General features: G+C 45.3%; 1 protein-coding gene across 1 annotated transcript in view; it reads right to left on the bottom strand.

Annotated features, from left to right (window-relative positions):
• Ptprm (protein tyrosine phosphatase receptor type M) overlaps positions 1-22,584 on the bottom strand; it is a 525,410-nt gene that overhangs the window by 38,478 nt on the left and 464,348 nt on the right. Inside the window, exon 21 of the mRNA XM_052193354.1 lies at positions 17,252-17,349. Within this exon, the coding sequence (XP_052049314.1) occupies positions 17,252-17,349 (98 nt within the window). The remainder of the gene's footprint in view (positions 1-17,251; positions 17,350-22,584) is intronic.

The following is a 22,584-nucleotide window of genomic DNA, read 5'->3' as shown; positions in this document are numbered from 1 at the left end:
GACTTTAAACGCAGGGCATGCTGAGGTCCAGGCAAAGAAGTGGTGAATGGAAAGAGCCCTGCACGAAGCGTGCTTTTTATACCAGCTCCCCCATCAGTTCTGACTTCTTTCACTGTGCCCTGTCTTTTGGATTCAGGGACTAAACCACTTGGTCCTTCTGTGGCTGGTGGGGAGGGTCTTCAGTATAGCTGCTCGTAACACCACCATCCATAATTGGATTGCAAATGCCTTAAATGTTTGTCTCTCCTAATTTTTGGCCCACATCAGGTCAGAGGGCACCCACTAGAGCTGTTACTTAAATAGGGGAATGGGAGGGACATGTGAGGAACCTGTTAGGTAACTTTATCATTGTGTGACCACATGAACCTTGACTGTAGGGGCTAGACTCTATTCTGACTTGGCCTATACTGCTCAGAGGCCACAGGCCTGGGAGAGCTGCAGGCACCTGCAACACAAGGAGAATGGTCTATGCACACAGACATGTCTAAGCACAGAAAAGGAAGGGGTAAAATACCAGGTTAGGTTCTGCTGAGACAGTTCGGCCCATCATGTACAAGCATGAAAACCTGAGTTCAGATTTTCACCCAGAGAAAAACTGCATATGGAGGCATGTTACTACCATGTAGTAACATGTTGGGTTGGCAGTTGTTGCCTAGAGACACAGACAGATCTCTAGAGCTCATTTCCCGGCCAGGCTAGACAAATCAATGACCTATTGTTCAGTGGGTGGCCCTGTCTCAAAAATAAGATGCAGTGCAAGCAATCAGGGAAGATGCCTGATATTGACCTCTGGCCAGCCACATATACACATGTGCACACCCACATACACACGCAGCAACAAGTACACACAACACTTTAAGACTCTTTAGAGTTATACATGTCATCTATGTGTTCTGAATTGTCACTGTTCCCACATGGTAGCTAGGGTCATGTGTGTCAGGGAGAAGGCCCAGCAGGAGACATGAGCAACAGCTCTGAGGAGCTTAGGATTCTAATACTAACAAGCAGAAACACAGGAGGCAGGAAGTGAAGACATGGGACTGATCCCAGCTTCCCTACAGGAAATTCGTTAGTGCTCTACTCGGCTCATACGGAATTCATAAGAGAGGGACCATGGCCTTCATGCAGAGCAGACAGCAGCAGTTTGCCATTCCCCGACATGTAAAGAGCACTTCTGAAACTGTCATCAGAGCGTGTGTCTGTGCACAGGTGCATGCCTGCATGTACATGCATGTGTGCATGCCTATGTTCATTTGTATGCATGCATGCATCTATGTGTGTATATATGCATATGCATATATTTATGAGGAACTTTTTTTTATCATGCCTGAGAAGTTGCAAGTTGTGTATCCTCATGAGTGTAAATAGATTATTTTTGCATATGTTTACTTGAAAGAACTATATCCCAGTAACGTTTATGAAAGTTAGGATTAACATTCCAGATGATCAGTATATTATAAAGCTTTATGATTTGAGGTTTTAAAATGTAGTGTTTTAGTGCTTGATATAAAATACTTGGTAAGGCTTTGGTTAGATTCAAGGGCCGTTTTCTGGTTTTCTCTTTGCTTTGTCTGAGAGTTTGTTTCTTCTTCTTTCACCAGCCTCAAAACCGCCCAACTTAGCAGTCAGTCAAGAGTTTCCTAGTCACAGGAGGCTTTATAATTGAATCAGTTTCTTCATTTCCTTTTCTTTACAGTTTGTCTTTCAAGTACTCAGACTTACTGATGGAACTGGGCCAATGGGACATGGGTGACAATTCTCTAAGAATTATACATTTTAGATTTAAAAGAAAAATCCACCCCTACTTTTGTGCATGGGAATAGACTTCTTCCCGATGCCCAGGTCTCCATGGGGTGTGCACGCATGTGGAGATCCTCAGTTAGCAGCCAGAAACCCCTCCCAAGGCTCAGCACTCTCTCAGGAACCCCTTCCTCCTGCACTCTGGAGCAGCCCTGAGGCTTCGGACCTCTGAGCCAAGAAAGGCAGTGTGCTTGGAGAGAGGATGGGCTTACTGTGCCGGGTGATACACAGCGGTGACCGTCATGACTGTCATCTTGTGCCAGGAACACCTCCTCCAACACACACACACACACACACACACACACACAATGTAAGACTTTATATTAAAGATCATTTTCAAAAGGAGGCTTACAAAGCTAAGAAAGACCCTCTTCTATGTTCTGCATAAATCATACCACAACATTCCATGCCAAGTCTTCCCCACAATTCCTATGTCAAGTGTGGGAGGAGAGGGATGGCCACTTCCCCCTCGTTGGGTCTTTGGATTGAACTGCCTTCTCTTAAGGGTCTAGAACCCAGATTTTCCCTCCATGCTGGTACTCGGAGTGCTGTGGGGTCCTATGGATAGTACCCAGATATACTTGTTATTCTAAGTGGGTCTTCTTAGTAATTGGGACAACCAGTAACAGCACATCATCATGTAAGCTCAGGATTGAGAGTTGGTTAATTTCCTCTCCCTTCAAGACTATGGAACTCAGACTTAGAGATGAGCCTCTGCTGGCTCCACCTTTGCCCCAAATGCTTTTGACTTTGGATCCACAATCATACCCAACTTGATAGGGTTTGGATATAAAATGTTTCCCACAGGCTCATGTGTTTGAGTTATTTGGTCCCAGCTAGCAGCTGTGTTTAGGGAGCTGGAGGAGGGAGGCCTCTAAGGGGCAGGAAGCAAGGTTTCTAGCCAGGAACCACTTCTTGCCTCAGCTCTGTCTCTACATTCTAATCTGTCCCGACACTGGCAAGCACCTCACACTCGCCACTAGGGTGGAGAGCTTCTCCTGAGACCACGCCATGGCTGTTAACCATAATGGATTCCACACCCCTGCGCGAAGGCCGGTTGACTGTTGGTAGCCTCGGAAGTCCAGCCACCTGCCTCTGGCACCCAATCTTGTTTAGATTTTCTTCCAGGAATCCTCTCCCCAGGACAAGGGAAGCAGCCCCCTGCTGCAGGCAGCTGTCCTGTAGCTCTAAAACAGCCCTTTGCCCAGTTTTCCCTAGCCTCTCAGTCACGCTAGTGTTCTTTTGTTACTCTGTAAGCCGATCTTCCTGGAGATGGTACTTCCCGGAGACTGTGTGTTGTGTTTGGCTGCATTCATTTAAGTCTAACCACACCCACCACTGTCCTCCAGTAAGAACCATGCCATCCCATGTATGCTTATAAGGCCTAGCACAGATGTGCACTCTTCCTCCCCATCTCCTCTGCACCCTGTCCGCCCACTCCCAAGATTTCCACCCTCCCTCTTTCTGGATTCTTCCCCTAAACAGACTGTCAGTCTTATAGCCACATCACTCTCTCCCCTCTACAGCTAAGTGTCTGACAGGATTCACCTCAGTCTACAGATTCCCTTTTCTTCATTGTGGCTGAGTCCACAGGGCAGGCTCTGTCATCAGCATCTGCAGTTCATATATTAATTTTGTTATCAATAGCTTTAATTGTTGGCTTGGCCCAGCCTAGAGTTACCCCAGAGGGTCAATGAAGGATTGTCATTGGGTTGGCCTATGGGAATGTCTGTGGGGGACTGTCTAAATTAGACTGACAGGCATGGGAAGATTCAGGCTACTGTGGTCAGCTCCGTGCATAGGAAGGAACAGGACAGAGAAACCAAGGTAGGCTCAATCAAGTGAGCATGCATGCATTCACTCCTGCCTGTCCTTGACTATGGCTGTTTTATGACGAGCAATTCAACGCTTCTGCCTGTGACTTTCTGCAATGACGGACTATAACCTGGAATTGTAAGCTGACACAAACCCTTTCTCTCCCATGGTGCTTCTCGACAGCATGTTTTGTCACAGCAGCCAGAATGAAGAGAGGATGCATTTCATGTACACATCCTTCGCCATGAATTCTTAATATCCTTACGTGGAGAGAGATTGCTTCCCTGTGGGTGACTTGTTCAGTAAAGGCTATCTGGGTTTGCTTTCTATTGCCATGATAGCCACCATGACCAAAATCAACTTGTCGATGAAAAGATTTATTTGGCTCACATCCCCAACCACAGTCTCTCATTGAGAGAAATCACATGAGGCACTCAAGCTGGGCAGGAATCAGAGGCAGGAACTGAATCAGAGGCCACGGAGGAATGATGCTCACTGGTTTCTGGTTTGCAACCTTTGGCTTGCTCAGCCTGCCCTACTGCACAATCCAGGAGGACCCATCCAGTTGTTATACTACATACATTGGGTCGGGTCTGCCCACAGTAATCGTTAATCGAGAGAAAATGTCCCCCAGACTTGCCGACAGGTCAGTCTGATGGAGATATCTTCTCAATTGAGATTATCTCTTCCCAGATAGCCCTAGCTTGTATAAAGATGATAAAACAACCCTGATTAGCACAGAGTATCTGAGCACAGGGAAGGTATGTGAACCAACCCCAGGGACTGGGATGCTCTACCCCATCTTTGGAATCTTGAGCATACGGAAGGAGGAGCGTCAAGTTCATTGTCTTTGTCAGGCATCCCACCACGCTGTCTGGCTCCCTACGCTCTGGATTTGCTGTGCTCATTCCAGTCTGTCTGCAAGCTTCACTTTCCACATTAGCACTTAGGGATACTGGGATGCATCCAATAAATTCCCCTTTGACTTTAATTAGCTAGAACTGATCTCTATTGCACATGGCCTAATAACCCTGATAGGCCTCCCTATCAGGGAGGGAGGAGTAGTCTAGGGATACTTTCTTGTCAAGTTCTTGGCTATTTTTTTCTGGTTTTAAGTGGCCATCTTTGCATAATCTCTTATGTGTCCCCTGTTCACAGTCCTTCCTCATGAGGGCCCCCGGGTACTGTTGATAGCAAGCTGCTGAAACTCCATTCTAGAACTGTACTTCAGCTTCTCTGTGACAAAGCCTCGGCACTCTCTGTTGACATGGAACACATCTCCAGCGTGCCTGCTGCGCGTCCTGGCTGTCTGTGCCCCCAACTCCCGTCCCATACTCAGTGCTCCAGGAAAGCTTAGCAGCCTTCAGGTCCAGATGAATCCCACATCTCTCTGTGAAACCATCATCACAGAGTTTAATCATGTTACCAGTGCCCAAGGACACAATTTACCTTTGCAGCCTCCGCCTGTGGTGGCTGTCTATGCCATCTCTACACAGCCTGTCCTGATCACTGGAGCAAGCTCTCATTTTGTCTGATTTTCTTTTGCCATTTCTTTCCTTTCTTGTATTTTTATTTGTTGTCTCCGATGGCTTCTTTGTCCATCCCCATTTCTGCTTATGTTAAATGCTATCACTCAAACACAGCTCCCTTCCCAGTCACGCAGGAGTTTAATCCCCAAAGTCTTATGCTAACAGTATTACAAAGACAGCGAGGGAATACCACTAGCAGTCTTGGAGGTGGAATCTCTGAGATGTAATCAGTGTGAATTATGTCTTCGGGGTGGATATTGTGTGTTTGAATTCCAGTGGTTTTAGAATGAATGAGGGAGAGAGACGCTTAGTGTTTCCCACCATGATGTAGTGAAGCCAAGGGGGACCTTGAATGACTCTGAACAGGGTCGTTGAGACGATTAGACTCCAGAGCTGTGGGGTTTAATCAGCCTCTTTGCTTTGTAAGGTAGATTCCCCGGGCACTTTATTATAGTAATGAAAAGATAGACTAATATACCATCCGATCACTGAACACAGTCACCCACGTATGTGCACACGTGCACTCGGGTACTAATTAGTATAATCATTGTTTTGACACTTCTTAGATCATGTCTTTTCTTCTCATCTTGATAGTCATGTCTAGCTTAAAGATGAAGGAAGAGAAGACACAGCCGATGGTGGCAAGTGAGGAAGAGACGTCAGATTGTGCAGTGCCTTCAGATCACCTCTTTCCTGAGACTTCCTCAGGTTTGTCTTTCATTCAGCTTTCAAACTCCACATACTGAAACAGATGTTCAACCCTCTCTTTAGATCTTCAGCCCTTTCTCAGAGGAAGCGGTGAGGTAGGAAAGGATTTGGTAGGTACTTGGTTAATCAGAGGAAGGGGTGAGGTAGGGAGGGATTTATTAGGTACTTGGTTAACAGTCTTCACTTTAACTGTCCAAGTCACAAAGCCAGAGACCCACACTCATATCCAAGTTCTCGTCTTTCCTTAATGGTACCGTTTCCAATCACATCCAAACTGTGACCTCCCATAAACACGCTAGCCCTAGCCATACTTGCTTCTTGCTGAGTCAGCTCTCTAGTGAAGAGCCCAAGGCTCCTCTCTAGCCACTTTGCAGTGAGCACCACAGTCACTGTTTTCCTTGGCTTCCTCCTTCCCTCATCACCTTCTTCCTGGCTATGTCATCCTGCCTGCTCATGGATTCTCCTGCCTGAATAGCGGGGACAGCAGGTGTACTCTACTGTGTCGAGTCGGAACTGTTTCCACAATGATAACCAGACTAACTGATTCTCTTCCTCAATGGCTTCCAGTAAGACAGACGTTCTCCTTTTACCTCTCTCCACTGCAGACCCATTTCAACAAGCTCTAAACTAGATTCCAGGATCAGAGTCCCAGTCCACTCTAAGACAGATGCACCAGGCTGTGGCTTTCTCTTCCTGACACCAACTCTCCTTTCTGTGGCTTTCCTTCCTTATTTGGCCAAAATAATCTGTGTCTAATTGTTGCCAATGGTAGTCATTTCTCTTGGGAGGGCTCAGCCTCCCTCTGCCATCTCCAAGTCCTGGATTCTGTAGGCAGATCCTATCTCATTAGCACTATCACATTCTGACTTAAGTCTATCACAGTTAATTGTTTGTTAGACTAGGGTTTCTAATACATCTGATGTGCTATGAAGATGAGCGAATTATAAATATCTTTCTACTTCTTAGTGTTATGGATTCAGTAAGTGAATCATTAAATGACTAATTAAATACACACTAAGAAGGGTTAACAGGCCTGGCCCTAGATTAATTTGTGAACTAGACAAATTGGTTCTCTTGTCTGATATTTTGTGATGTTTTAGATTCTTATAAGGGAACTGCGTTCTTTAGGTTCTCAAAGCTCAGGGGTGCGACCAGAGAGTTATTTTTCATATATTATATATTTCCATAGAAGCAACCAAGTGCCTCACTTGTTGTTCACAGAATGGCTCAGTAGCATTAGGTGTCTCCTTCCCCAGTGATTGTTTTGTGGGAGCTGACTTGGAGCATGGCAATGCTTAGTTACTGTCAGAGGACACCTTCTCTCATTCCTAGGTTTCTGCTAAAGTTATGATAGTTTGGGGCACGAAGAGCAAATATTCACAGCAGTAGAAGCAAATAACTTGTACTCCCTGTAATTAGGAGAAAGGAATCAACTGTACTATTCTGAACATAGAGATGCTCTCTCTGCTGACAAAGTCTGGGAAAGCTCTGACTTATTGTTTTTGTGGGCCTCAATCGAAGGACCCAGTGGGTGGTTTGCACAGGAAAGACTGAGATGGTCAGCTTGTGGCCATGGGAAAAGGACCAATAGATATTCAGCTCATATATTGATCCTCAGATTAATCCAGCAAGACAGGCAAGTTTGTGTGTGTGTATGTGTGTGTGTGTTGTGTCTTTTATGGATGAGGAGTTTTGAATTATAAAGGTATTGTGATGGGCATTGGAAGAGACTCTAACTCACTATCAACTAGGAAGGGCTGAGCTAAAAGTCACCCTCTGGGACAGAATGGTAAGTGGCATGAAAGAGGATGACAGTGGGGGAGATAGAATAGGCACTGAAGAGTCATGAAAGGTTCCCTGCTCATAATCACAGTACATGGGAGGGTGAGGCAGGAGAACTGTGCGCTTCAGCCTAGCATGGGCTACATAGGCAGACTCCAATCACCCGTTTGCTGTTCTTTTCCTAGAAAGGGTTCTGTAATAAATTATTAATGAAAGAAGGGTCCTGTTTAAGCAGGCAGAGGAAAGAAAGGTCTCACCATAGCCACTAGTCACATATGGTTATTGAAATCTGAATTAATATAAATTCAATAAAAATTAAATTTCTTGTTTATACTAGTGACATTTTAAGATCTCAGTATTCCATTCCACTGTGGCATCAGGATGGGATAGTACAATCAGAAAATTCCATTCCCATTACAGTCAAAGGTTTTTCTTGTGAGAGACATATTTGGCAAATAGCAAATGTTTGGGGTGTGTATGTATATGTGTGTATGTATGAGTGTGTGAGTGTGTATGTTTATTTACTATAACAAAATACATCTGCCTTACAAGGAAAGGGTTTATTCTGGCGTGTAGTTTGGAGGTTTCAGGTGATGAGCAGTTGTCTTGATTGTCTCAGAACTATATTGAGGCAGGCCATCATGGCAGCCATATGTGGTAGAGGAGGCCAGAAAGAGGAATCCCTGTGGTATGGAAGCAAAAGAAAGAGGAGAAAGGGCCGTGGTCCTCACAGCCCCTCAAGGACACGTCTTCAACAACTGGAAGATTGCTCAGCAGGCCCCTGCCTCCTTAGGCTTCTACCGATTTCTGATTGTGCTACCCTGGAGAGTAAGCCTTCAACATATGGCCTGTGGGGACCTTCTAGATCTGATCCATAGCATCAGGTATGGCTGGCAGGGATAAGGTTGTGTGCGTGAGTTGGAGGCCATATTAAAATGGGCATAGAGAACAAGGCAAGTTCATTTAGGCTCCAATCAGTATAAAAAGAAATCCCTAAGGGGCTTTGAGCAGATGTAGAAGGTTAGGAGCCATTTATATATATATAAAAACAAAACAAACCCAAACCAAAAAAAAAAAACAAAAAAAAAAACAAACAAAACTAATATAGCAGTGAATTAGACCCAGAGTGGAACATGCCATGTGCTGGGATGGCCCTTAAGTATGTTGCTGCCAAGGCTCCTGTGAAAGGTTGTGCTTTGAAGCTACTGTCCTGGTACCGTGAAGACAGAAGGTAAATGAGCCATTCATATCGGTATTTACATGGTTTGGCATTGAACTGGAGTAAGTACCAAAGTTTGTTCTTAGTACTGAATGATACAAGAAGATATCACAGTGAGTAGTCAGCTTAGACTGACTAGCATACGTACAGTAAGGTGTTTTATTTGGGGGAGATGGTTAATGAGCTGTGTGAAATTCAGCTATCAAGCACGGGTGAGAGGTAAGACTTGAATCTGGCTCTTCCATGCGATGGGTGGATGTCTGCGGTAGATATCAACGGAGATGGATATTTGTTGAAAGAACACAGATTAATCAAAGGCTAAGACTGTAATCACTCAGGCCACAAATAATCTTTAAAAACTGGTTTGTTGAAGTTTGTCTTTTGCTAGGCTAAATGCCACTTGTCCCCAGAGACTGTACGTAGACCCAGGTGACCTTGCCCCCCCCCCAAGTTATCCCTGATTGGTGAAGAAAGATGCTGACTGCCAATATCTGGCATAGGAGACATAGGTGGGGTTGATTCGGGGGCTTGGGGTCGGAGAGGACCACAAGGAGGGGGAAAAAGAAGATGAAGAGAGGAGGAAGTGCCACGGGAGTAAGAATCTTAAAGTAATGGTCAAGTGGGTTGGCTAATTGGAGTTTAGAGCAGCCCAGGCAAAACATGGCAAATTATATAATGGGGTTATTGGCTGGGAAATAGACGTAATATTGTAGAGGATAGCTATCTGCCCAGCTCTTGTGTTGATTAAGGTTTATCGTAAATATAAAGGTTGTGTATGTCTTTTATCCAGGTCAATGGCAGGGTAGAAACCCTGGATTGAGATTAGATATTTCAACAACAATGGTTGCTCTCTATAAACTGTGATGAAGCTCTATTCTTGAAGATAACATTTACATTGAACATTCCCTGAACACAGAGAAGTTTATCTGTTGCCTATCTATAGCCTTCACCCCCACTCCCTAGCATTTACTGACCGAGACTTACTGGAAGGTACTCTGCATACTACCTGAGAAGAAAGGTAACTATCAGCCCAGCTGTAAATGCTGTGATCTACAACAGTGACCTGAATGTGTGATATTCTGGTGCAATAGTGGCTCAATGAGGGAGAAACCAATCATCCTTCAGTTGGTTTTAAGGCCCATTTCATGAGCTGGAACCATGCCTGACATTCCTTGGGCAGCCGAGAACCTGAGAGTGGACAGGCCATGGGCCTAGAGGGAGGCCAAATACTGCTGGTCAGGAACATAGCAGTAAAATGACTCCTAATGACATTCTAAGCTCATAGCTCAGTGTCTTGCTCAGACATCGTTAGAGAATCTTCCTCTTGCAGTAGACGGGAATGGATACAGAAAACAACCTCTTCCAGACATAACAGGGCTGACACACAAATGAACTCACGGGAACTGTGGCAGGGCACACAAGACCTGCACAGGTTCAAGCCAGATGGTGTCAGAGCTGAGAGGGGGGGGAAAGAGACACATATTCTCATCCCTAGAAAAATCTGTCTGCAATTGGCAGTCACATGCAAAGGGAAATTCAGTTTTCTCTAATGCAGTCTCAGTGGATAAATTAAACACAGTAACAGGCAGGCCCCGCACCAGCATTTGGTGGCCAACACCAAATGAACGCAATGACATTTTTGTATACTTTTTGTCTCATGTTGCTTTGTTTGGACACTATTTTTTTTTTTTTGTCTTATTGGTCTTTTGCTTGTAGATTATGATTCCCAGTTTTGTGTTGTTGTTGTTGTTGGTTGGTGTGTGTGTGTGTGTTTCTTGTATTTTTCCCTTTGTTTTCTGTTTGTGTGTTTTGTCTGCCTGTTTAAAAAAGAAATGGCAAAGTAGGTGGGGAGGGTAGAAGGATCTGGGTTGGTAGAGGGGAAAGCATATCAGAATTTATTGTATGAAAAGTCTCTTTTCAATAAAAAATAATGTGGTTCATTAAAAAATAATCTGTGGAAAGGAAAAGTGAGAGTGCTTCAGACAAGTAAGCCAGGAGTGCATAAAAAAACATTTTTTCTCTTTCCTCACAGTTAAGATGGATCAATATCTTCAAACAAGTCAAGTTTGTGTAGTGAAAGGGTCTCGCCATTTTGTACCAATAAGGGTTACCAGGGCCGTTCTTGTACATAAGCGAACTAGACCCATGCATTGGGACCTACAACCTTCTGAGTTTCTCATTGGTCCTGGGCTTGGAGGTTGCTGATGAAAACTGATCTTCTTTTTTCCTATGTAACATGGGCACCTGGAATTTCAATCTACCCTCTTTATTAGTAAGCTAATCTGACATCCAGAGTTTGTATTAAACATTTTTTTTTACTTCTATTTGTTCAGGGAGAAATACTATGGAAAGAATTTGAGGTTGGCCTCTTTGGGCAGATGAAATTCTTTTCGGTGTCCTGTGGTCTCCTCCCTTCTTCATCAATGACAGAAGTGAACATCTGTGTTCCCTACTTTCCTTAGTTCTCAGACATTTTGTCATCTGTTACCACAACTATTCAGTGACTCAACAAGAATTTCCCTAAATCACTGTGAGACCTCCTTTGGATTTTTAATAAACAGTCACATTCTAATGAGGTCTTCATAAAACTGACTAAATATGTTTAGAAATCATTAGCTTAAATTACCGGTGCAAAAATCTCCTCTGGGAGCCCTGCAGATTTGGTTATGAGACTTCTGGCAGATGGATTAGCTCAGCACCGTGGCAGTGTTGTTGAATCTCCACACAAACAGCGTAAATGGGGTGCCTGGGAAACAGGAGGCAGGATAAGACACTACCTGTCCCTCAGGTGGGTTCATTAAGCAGGGAAGGCAATCACAACACATTCCGGCGCCATTTAACCACCAGGTGCGCAGCTGTTGGCAGGTGCCAGGGAAGCTGACGAGGGTCCCTTCTCAGACACACCAGCTGAGAGAGGATGTGTGAGAGTGACACAGGAATCTCTGATAATGACAGGTCCTGGCAGATGTGCCTGGGTCCCCACTGGAGAAGAGTGGAGCATGTCTGTCTTCTATGCCAGGTGCAGCGACAGGAAAGGCCTCCCAGTGGCTTCAGTGGAGGCAATTAAAGTCCCCTAATGCTGAGTGCTTGAGGGTAGGAAAGGGTGGAAGCAGGTCCCCAGCACCGGCTTAATGAATCGGCAGCAGGTCTGTGTAAACAGACACGCATCCGGGCGGCTCATGGGTAATTCATGAAGGACGCCCTGTGTGCGGTGCTCATGTTAAGTGGGTAGTGGTTGCCCTTAAGGATCGTGTCATTTTGATTTCTTGGATGATTTGTTGTTGTTTCTGTGCATGGGAAGTGGGAGTTGCCTCTACACAAATGCACAGCACTAACACCAGGAAACGGCCTGGAACAAGATCTCAGCCTTTCCCCCTAATGGGATAAAACTTCTTGTCAAAACTTCCAAATCCATGGCAGACATTCTAGAAGAGATGCCATTAATGTCACTACTAATTGAAGACAACTCCATGAAGGGACTAGAGGCCTCTTCTGAGATCGCCCACACCCTCCCCACCAACAGGGTGAGAGCTTAGGATTTGTTAAAAACAAAACTCAACCATTTTATCTTTCGTAAGCCTAAGGGTATAGATTTACAAATAAACTGGAAACCCGATGCCCACCCACCCCTCCTTTAGCGACATCCCAAGGCTCAGAGGGAGTTTTCATACTGTTTTGTTAAAGCCACTGTCAGGAAGCCCATCAGTGACCACTGGGGACAGGGCAGGTCCGAGGCCCAATGGAAAGGAAATGGTGGCTGCCACTGGGGGCGTCCTCAGCTGTCCTAGCTACAGCTGATGGAAACAAAGTCAGATCTCCAGCAGAACCTGCCAGGAGCCCTTTGTACCTTACTACTAATTCTCTAAAAAAACATTTATTGGTGTTCTGCCTGTGTGCATGTCTGTACCCAGTGCTGAGGGCAGGGCGTGAGATCCCTTGGGACTGCAGTTACAGGTGGCCGTGAGCCGTCCTATGAGTGGACTTTGAGCTCTGGTCCCCTGCAAGAACCGCTAGTGCACTTAACTGCTGCGCCATCTCTCCAGCCTCTGTGGCTACCTTTACTGTAGCAACACACACATCAGTCTTCTTTCCATCATTCCATCAAATACCACGCTGTCTCTACCCTTCCTGAATGTAAAGGAATTTATCACGTGTAACGATCATCCCTTCTTAAGTCTACTGAGTTAGGTTAGAGCACAGTTGGGAATTTCAACTAAGAAAAAAAAATACACATGTGATTCATTCCTAAATACCTAATGGATTGTGTTATTGTACTGATTATTGACTTTTAAAGCAGTTTACTCCAGGAAACCCTTGAAAGTCATCTCTGGGGGTTGGGGGTATGGGAGAAATGGCTCAGCAGTTAAGAGCACTGATTGATCATCCAGAGGACCTGAGTTCAATTCCCAGCAACCATACAGTGGCTCACGACCATCTGTAACAGGATCTGATGTCCTCTTCTGGTGTGTCTGAGGACAGCTACAGTGTACTGATATACATTAAATAAATAAATAAATAAATAAATAAATAAATAAATAAATCTTTAAAAAAAAAGCAGTCAGCTCAGATGTAAATATTTAAAATCTGAGGAAGCTAATTCCATGGGGCGGGGTGGGGCGGGGCGGGCGGGGGCGGGGCGTGTAGCTGTTGTAAAAGCTTGTGAAACCTGGGCACCTCCACAGGCCTCACGATGGGATGTGGACATTCTATAACTGTGGATGAGTGTGCTGTTCCTCAGGAGGGATGTAAGACCGAGGAGGGAATTCTCTGCTCTGTCAAGGAAGAGCTAAAAGGTGTTCTCAGTTGCTCTTTGACACTACCCAGGAAGCCACCTGCCCTTGCTATTTACTGAGGATGGAGGGGACAAAGTCACATCATCCCTTAAATGAGAATACATTCTGGTGCCACCCCTGCACTCCTAAAATACCCAGGAGAATCAGGGTCTTTATATGGACCACTGTTGGTCTGAGGTTTAAAAATAGAACATTTAAGTTTATGCCTATTACTTACTGAGTCCTCATACTGACAATGACCTCCCCAACACTGAGAAACTCATGTGATCTATACCAGATCTCCCCCAAAGTAGAGGGTCATGGAATGGATATTCTATACCCCCAAATTCAAATGTTATAATCTGACCACCCATCCATTCCCCATGATGGCTACATCTGTAGATGAAGAAGCATGGATAAGCAAGCATAAAATGGTTGGGGCTCTGATCTAATAAGATTAGCGTCCCTTTTAGGAAAAACCTGGCGAGTTGCCGTGTGCTCCATGCTACTAAAGTCTCAGCAAAGGCAGCCAGACACATGAAAGCCAGGAGGAGCCCTCTCCAGGTTCTGGATCTTGCTGACCTGGAAGTGGATTTGGCAACCTCTGGGCCTCTAAGAAAATAGATGGCTGTGTGTTGTGCCTCTCAGCTCACCTTTGAGTTATCCCTATCTGACTTGCTGGACACACAGGCACCATTGCATTCTATTTCCTTATGGTAAGAGAGATCCTGTCTAGGATGCCCACATGACCAGCACCTGCTGGAGCAGCTCCAAGCCAGCTCCCCTGCACTCACACTAGCTCCCAGGAAAGACAGAGTTGAAAGAAAGAAATGTGATTTATTAATACATAACGGACCCACCTATACATGCCTCGATTTGTCCTTTTGGATAATCTTTGCTGTATAGCAACTCTGTACGGTTGAATTTTCAAAAATTCCAATCTTTTTCTTAATGAATTAGGTTTTTGTCATCTTTGAAATAATTTAAAAAAAAAACAAAGTCTAAAATATTTTTTCTATGTTGTTTTCTAGAAGTTTTGAAGATTTTTTTTTTTCAAGACAGGGTTTTTCTGGCTTGTCCTGGAACTTACTCTGTAGACCAGGCTGGGCCTGAACTCAGAAATCTACCTGCCTCTGCCTCCCAAGTGCTGGGATTAAAGGTGTGTACCACCACCGCCTGGCCTGATGTATTTGTGATATGTAGGTCTTTGGCTTTTACTTTGGGATATTGCATAAGGAAGACATCCTTTTATTTTGGTCCACATGGATAGGCAAATGTCCCAGCTGGCTTGATTGAAAAGCTCACTAATTATATATCTTTCCACTTAGGCCTGCAGTCAACATCTGGGCTCTCTGTTTTGACATATTGGTCCATTTATCTCTTCCCATCAATTTGTGACACCTATAATTTTCTCTTTTCCTATGGTCTTTGTCTGGGATGGATTTCAAGGTTGTCCTATCTGCAGAAAGTAAGATAGCAATCTTCCTTTTCTACTTCCTTAGAATCATTTCATAAAACATATAAGAGTACTTTATAACTTATAAAATTCAATATTACAAAATTTGAATATCGAGTACCAATAAACCCCCTCAAGCTAGTACGTTTTCATGGCTGACTTTTGTACATGCTTCAATTTTTAAATAATTGTTTTGTCAGAATTTTCTTTTCTTTTCGAACAGGTCTTAGAGAACAGGTTTTCCCTCAGGATTACCAAATTTACTATCATTCAGTTTATTCTCTTATAGGGCCACTATTCTCAAATGTTGGTGACATGTGGTTTTCTTTCTTTTCTTTCTAATCTGTCGCCAAACATTTGTCTATTTCCTATAACTAGGCTTGTATGTGTTGATCTTTATTACAATAACTTAGTAAAGCACTCTACTCTTCTTATTTTTGTTTGGTTTTACTCTGTTCACTTTCTTGAACTAGATATCTCAGCTTTCTTTTCATTAAGAGCATCTGGGCACTTTTTATTTTACTTGCATCCTGTGAGTTTATAAACTCCTCCCTCAATATCAATGGGGGGATTGGTTTTAGGATACCCCAGGGATAATTTTATGTAAACTTCTATGGCATTTACAAGGAACCTAGGCAATATCCTTCTATATATGGTAGTTACATTATCTCTAGATGGCTTGTGATACCCAATACAGTATACATTTTATATCAACAATTGTTATACTATGTTTAAGGAATAATAATGAGAAATAGTTGTACATATTGAATATAGATGCTGCTCTCTTTTTGTTGTATGACCTACTGCTGATTGAATCCACGGCCATGAGACCCACAGACACGGAGGGGTGGCTTGCTGTGACAGCTTTTCCTACCGTACATTGGTGTTATCTTGGCCATTGAGTCTAGCAGAGGCTCTTTTCATTGGATCCTGAGTGAAGCTGCAGCAAAGTTCCTGTAATTTTCTCATGGGAGGTGGATATTTCTCCTTCCCCCTCTTCCCCGCTTCCTCCCTCGCCTTTTATCTGATCATCCACCTTTAGAGTTTGGGTTTTATGTCCACACTGAGGGTCCCAGGATGTTATCTCTTGACTTTCGTGACCATCAAGGTGCCTCTCACCCAGAGACACGCGGTTCCCCTGCCTGCTCCTGGGCAACTGCGTTGTTCCATCTTTGCACTCTCCAGCCCTTAGCATACTCCAGGTCTTTATTTTTTTATGTTGCATGTTCTAAACAAGTCTATTTACATACTTACCTGATTTATACGGGCTTCTAAAAATAAACATAATTTATCTCAAATTTCAAGATGTTTGTGGAAGGTCAGTTATCTAGCCTGCCATCTTTTCTAGAGTTTTTAGTATATTCCACTTGCTGAGATCTTCTTCTAAGACAACTGTTATATCTGCAACCTGATTCCTTATGAGAGTCTTAAGAACCACCCCCCATTTTTTTTTAAAGTTTCTTGCTTCAATAACTCAGTTCCAGGACAAGTACCAGGCTGCCCTCGCTGGGTATAAATACCAACTTCCCTAAGAGGTAATGGGCTCTTCAGTTGGGCTGAGTGTCACCATGGAATTGGACCCATTATAAAAGGTAGTTGTACCCTGTACATTTTCTCCTTTAAACTTTGTACTCTGGGAGTAAACTGATAGCATGCACTGCTGAGACTACTGCCACCCATCAGCCCCCTGGTTAAATAAAAATGAAAACCTATAAACACTCAACAAAGACAGGAATACCAGTCCTTAGATGCAGATTATGGTGCCCCATTCATAGTTTAGGGCAAAGACACATTGAAACATGACAACATGCTGGGTTTCTGAGACAGATCCCAGCACTGCACACTGTGTTCAGAGCCGATGCAACCCTCCCCGTCCCCCCACCCCCGCCCCCGATTTACACAACCCTCTCATGTCTATTATAGCACCTGTGGGATTTTGATGTCCACACCAACCAGCATTAAGGCTTAGAGATATTTCTGTTTGTTCAGTATAGCCAGATAACAACAGCCTTTAAATCCTGAGTGCCTTTTCCTGGATAGCTGTCCGGGTTAGGGTGGAAGTTAAGCTTTTTTTGGAGTGTATAAAATACTTCGAGAGCATGGTTCATGTCTTTCTATTGCTAACTTGGCAAGGATCCACAGGGTGTCTGCAGTGGACGGGCCAGCTTACCCTTCCGACTTCCACAAGGTTGGTCACCATGATGATGCTTGCTGTGTTCTCATGCCACACCATCCTCCAGAAGTCGTAGATGGTCTCCTGCATGGGCCCTGCGCAAACACAAAGATGCATCATTGCCCATTGGATCAGTGCTAGGACTTAAAAGAAACCTGCTCATCCCCGCACACAGACCCTTTGCTTTGAGCTGGCGGCCCCTCTACAGCAGCCGTGCAGAACAGATCTCTTTCTAAAACTTCACCCTCCACAGAAGCCAATGTTTTAGTCATGGCTGAATTTTTTCAATATTATCTGCATCCGAGTTCTCTTTACTCCTCTTAAACTACGACCGTGAAAGAAAGCGATTTCTCCATCATTTAGTTATTTATCTCCATGATACTCAGGAGTGAGATTTTTAAAAATGGCTACCATTACTCTTGCTGCTAACAATTGGCAGCTGTCCCGGGGAAGTGGTACGTGGGATGAAATGAGCCCCTGTAGGAAACATGGCCTTTTCTTGTTTCTAATATTTTTTCTTCTTTGGTGTCATCAGTCAAATTAATCTAGTTTCCTCTTTCCACGTGACTCTCTTAGGTGAGAGAGAAGTTAAGAGGCTGAAGCAGCTGCTTGTGTGCTTCCCACTGAACATGGAGCGCCCTGGCAGACTGTGCCTGGCCACCCGCTTCCCTTAACCCCTTGAGATCTGAGCATTTGGAACTCTTTCCTGTAGCTTGGCTAAAAGGCAAACAAAAAACAAAAACAAAACAGTGGGAGTGGGATATGTGGTGGCACGGGGTGGGTGTGTGGTGGCACGGGGTGGGTATGTGGTGGCGCAGGGTGGGTGTGTGGTGGCACGGGGTGGGTATGTGGTGGCGCGGGGTGGGTGTGTGGTGGCACGGGGTGGGTGCGTGGTGGCGCGGGGTGGGTGCGTGGTGGCACGGGGTGGGTGCGTGGTGGCACGGGGTGGGTGTGTGGTGGCACCGGGTGGGTATGTGGTGGCACAGGGTGGGTGTGTGGTGGCACGGGGTGGGGTATGTATTACAGAATGCCAGTTCCGACATCATAATATTTCTCTCCCTCATCTCCATGTCCTATTCCTCTTCTTTATTTACTTAATTTATTTTTAAATAACCCATTGAGTCCAGTTAGTACGCCTACACATGGCACTGTCCACTACAGCTTTAAAAAATTACACAAACCCTAGCTCAAGCTCATGCATACTCGAGGGACTAGGACTGACAGCATATGTAAGACAAGGAAAAATATAAGGGGATGAGGGAGACACAAGTTCAGAGGCTCGGAAAGGCATATTCTCCGTGGAGCGTCACACGAGTGCTCGGGCACACTCAGAACTGACGCCTTCCTGCACTTACAGGATTGTAACGCTGGCAGATGATTGATTTTGCAGGTGTTTGAATTGTTTGAGGTGTGTGTGTGTGTGAGAGAGAGAGAGAGAGAGAGAGAGAGAGACAGACAGACAGACAGACCAACAGACTTGTGACAAATCACTTGGTTACAGTGAGGGTCAATGTTGCCTTCTTTAGACAACTACACTAACACATTTCAAGGCAACTTGGAGGGCCCTTGAAATGAAAGCATTGTATAAATAATAAAGCCACAGAGGGAAAACAAGGCATATCCACTATTATCAGAGTTCATCTCCATGTGCATGTCTGGACATAGAAATAGCAGCACACTGAGGGATTGCTTTAGTTACTCTGCTCTTGTGGATTAGCAATGGGCTATGGTATAGAGCTTCCGTGGTATAGCGTTTCCATGGTATAGAGCTTCTGTGGTATTATCCCCTCTGCCCCATGCTGTTCGGAGAACACAGGCCTACACCCCTGTAGAGGCAGACTCAGGTGCCCTACATCTCTGTGTCTAATCCCTTTGGGGATGGGGATACACAGCCACCTCCTGTGAAGAAGCTATGCCAGCCGTCTCAGCCATTCCCTGGGCACGTTCGTGCCATTCTCCTGCCATAGAGGCTGAAGATTTCCGTGACTTTAATTGAAGGCTACAGAGGGGACAGGGAAACATCAGCTTCCATCAATCACCAGGTCCCTTGCTCTGGTTGTGTACTTAACGGCTTGTTACTTATTCAGTAGGAGAATTCTGCATTGAGTCTGTCTCCGTGCAAACAGTCTTCCCAGTGTGGAGAAAGCCCTGGAACATAGAGGTGGCCTCATTAGGTACTTGGGCCTGTGCCACATACCGAGTCATGGAGACATCACTATAGTCACTGTGACTATAGTGGGGAAGTCAAGGGTTCCGGCATCCTCCGCCCTTCCTGCCTATGTCCCCACAGGCCTTCCCAGCCACGCTTCAGACCATGGCCCATTGCTGCTTTTCAAAGTGATCCTTTCTTAGCTCTTCTTGGCAATGAGCACTCTGAGATTATTTAATTGAAATCTCCTATGGAGGAAGCTTGATGCCTGGGTCCACTGTGCCCTCTTATAGAATGCCTGTAGCACGGCAGATCCCTGAACGCGCCTACGGCTGCGTGCACGTGAGGAATGCTAACCGTCAGTCTTGGTTCTGACTCTCCCTTTTTAACTTGCACTTCTATGGCTACCTGTAGAAGCTTGGGGACCCATCATCATTACCTTTCCTAGTTCTTGAAAGGGGCCATGCTTTAGGGGGATCGGCCCGAGTCCAGGTACAGTTATCATTCAGGTCTCGGGGGGGGGGGGGGCTGCGGTGCCTGGGGTGGTGATGCTGAACTGTTACTCCTGACCTCTAAGCAGATCTCAGTCCCAAGTTTATCTACCTAAGGCTTTGTTTCCCAACTTAGCTCAGTCCATTACCCTGGTGGTCAAAGTAAGTTCTTCCTTGCCAGTCCCACTGAGCCCTGCTCTGAGCCTACTGATGTGTCTAACCCTGCTGACAGGCTCTATGAATCAAGAAAGATGTCCCAAAATGGGAACCAGTTAGAGGTCGCTTGGGCTTTGAGTGTTCATATGCCCCGTTTCTTTAAAATGCATGATCTTTAAAATAAGGGGTTTACAAGGGAATGACACTTACTGTCTTACTCCCTTTCATGTTGAAGAAGGGAGGGTTAGTGTAAGATCTACAATCTTGTGTTTCCACCTCACCACCTGATTCAAATTATTAACCAATACCTGGGTGTGTTATCACGCAGAAATAAGTGCTTCCTGCCCCAGTTCATCCCCAAAATGGAGCAAACTCGACGGTCACTCCAGTAGTCACTGGTGGGAGGGCACTGAGTAACAGTGACCACCATGAGACAACATAGTGAGTCTCCAACCATGTGCTGGGTATCATGTTCCCATGGGTCTGACGTGGAGGAGTTCTTAATCCTCTGCCCCAAACCTCTAGGGTTACTGGGAATTTCTCCAAGGAGGCACAGAAAATTGCTTGTCCTTGGATGAGGATTTTCCAAACAGAAGGCAAAAGAACCCAGGGGGCTCTGTAAGTCCCTCTCAAGGTCTGAACAGGTTTAACTGGCAGCTCTACAGTGGATTCCATTGTGGGCGGCCCGAGCTGGAAGCCACTGAGATTTGCTGTGACAGAATATTTAAAGATGTTCACCCTGCCGGACAGAAGGTGAGGCTCAGCAGTTGTCCTCCCACGGGACTCCACATTTGAAAAGTAAAGTCTAGAAATTTCAATAGCAGCAGACCAGTAGTACATCTATTTCCTTCACAATGGTTGGCACATGCTGAGAAGGAAATGCTCGGTGGGGCTGTTCACCACCATACAGCCTTGCAAAGAACAAGGACACAGGAAGAAAGAAGAAATGCAATCCCAAACCCAAGGAAGAGACACTCAGGGTTGGGCGCCATTGTGTAAGATGAGCTCTCTGGTTCATAGGAGGCGAGGGATATTACAAATTATAATTTCAGACCCTGGGAGGCAACCTACACCACGTTCTTTTCACAGCTGAATCTCTATACAGCATGTTTTCCTGGTAAGTAAAATCAAGGTTCTTTGAACACTCATAGTGGCTTATTTGAGTTTTTAAAAAGCAAGGTGTAACTATCAATGCTGAGGCAGCTTCCACAGAGTACAATTTAACGTCTTTTGAGGGGGTCTTACTTCCGAGATGCTGTTTGAAGTACTTTAAGTGTCCTATCTCATTAGATTTACAATTTGCCATCCTATGAAATCAATCCTGTTGTCTCTGTGCTTGCCCTAGGATCACAGACAGGCCTGAGGAGCATGGGAAGTTGCTGGTACACGTGGCTAAGTGAGCCATGGAGTTGAGGGAAACTGTCTTTCCTTCCCTTCCTTGTTTCCTTCTTAAGATAAGGAGGGTCTCCCAGCAGCTGGCCTCTGGCTCACCCTCACTCTCCTCCTGGTCCAGTCAGCCGAGTACTAGAATGAGGAGACCGGAGCGTAGCTGACTATTCCATCCCAGAGCCTCTGAGAGAACTATGGAGTAAGTGTCAGGAAGACAGGCATATACCCTAGAGCCACAAGAGGAAGCCAGCAGAGAAACCTGTGCAGCCCATACAGAGAAGCCCTTTGAAAAGTGGTTTTCCATCAGGTCAGTTTCTCCTTTACCGTGTTCGCTGGCCTCCTGCTGAGACAGGATAAGATTCACTTCATGAGCACAGCAAGCGCAGGTTTTCCTGGCCAGCCCTCAGCTCTTCAGAGTCACCCAGAGTTTTCCCAGCTTCCTGTCTCCTTCCCTTCAGTGTCTCCTACCAACCTCTGATGGCAGCAGCCTCTACACCCAAAATGTCATAGTGCCTCATGCTCCCTCCCAGTCCTCTGCGTGTTCCTTAGCCCCAGCCCCACCCCACCGCGTACACCACGAAACCCAGCAACCCTGACCCCACTTGCTATCTCCCAAGTAATATACAGCACAATTCCAAACCTGTTCTCTCCTACGCCTCTTTGGAGACCCTTCCGTGTGTGTCATTCAGAGCCTACCGTTCATGCCTGTCTCAAAGTACTAGGCTATTGCCACTTCTTCCCTGGGTCATTGTTCTAAGCCCTTAACTGACACAATGCTTAATGTCCTTCATGGGGACAGTACAGTTTCTTTGGAGGCTTTCCTCTGTGAATGGTCTATGAAATGGTCCCTACAGCAACAGCCCAGCCTTAGCCGAGCTACGAAAGCTAGGTATCTCTAGGATTTGGCAAGCCACACCAGAGAGGCAAGGTGAGCGAGCACCTCCCCCACTTTCCAGAGCCCAGTCACTGTCTACAGTAGACATAATTCTAAGCACATGCCCTTTCACAGCTGGCCCACGTTCCAGGACAACTTCCAACTGAGATAGGCAGAACCCGGAGACAGAGACCTTCCAAAGACAGTGTGAATGGCTTTCCTGGTATTAACTCCCTGGTGTTTTATGTCTGTGTGGACTCTGCAGAAAGCT

This window comes from Apodemus sylvaticus, chromosome 9 (genome assembly GCF_947179515.1).
Source record: "Apodemus sylvaticus chromosome 9, mApoSyl1.1, whole genome shotgun sequence".
Classification (NCBI taxonomy): Eukaryota; Metazoa; Chordata; class Mammalia; order Rodentia; family Muridae; genus Apodemus; species Apodemus sylvaticus.
The sequence above is the reverse complement of the archived record's forward strand: the minus strand, read 5'-3'. Positions and strand labels throughout refer to the sequence as shown.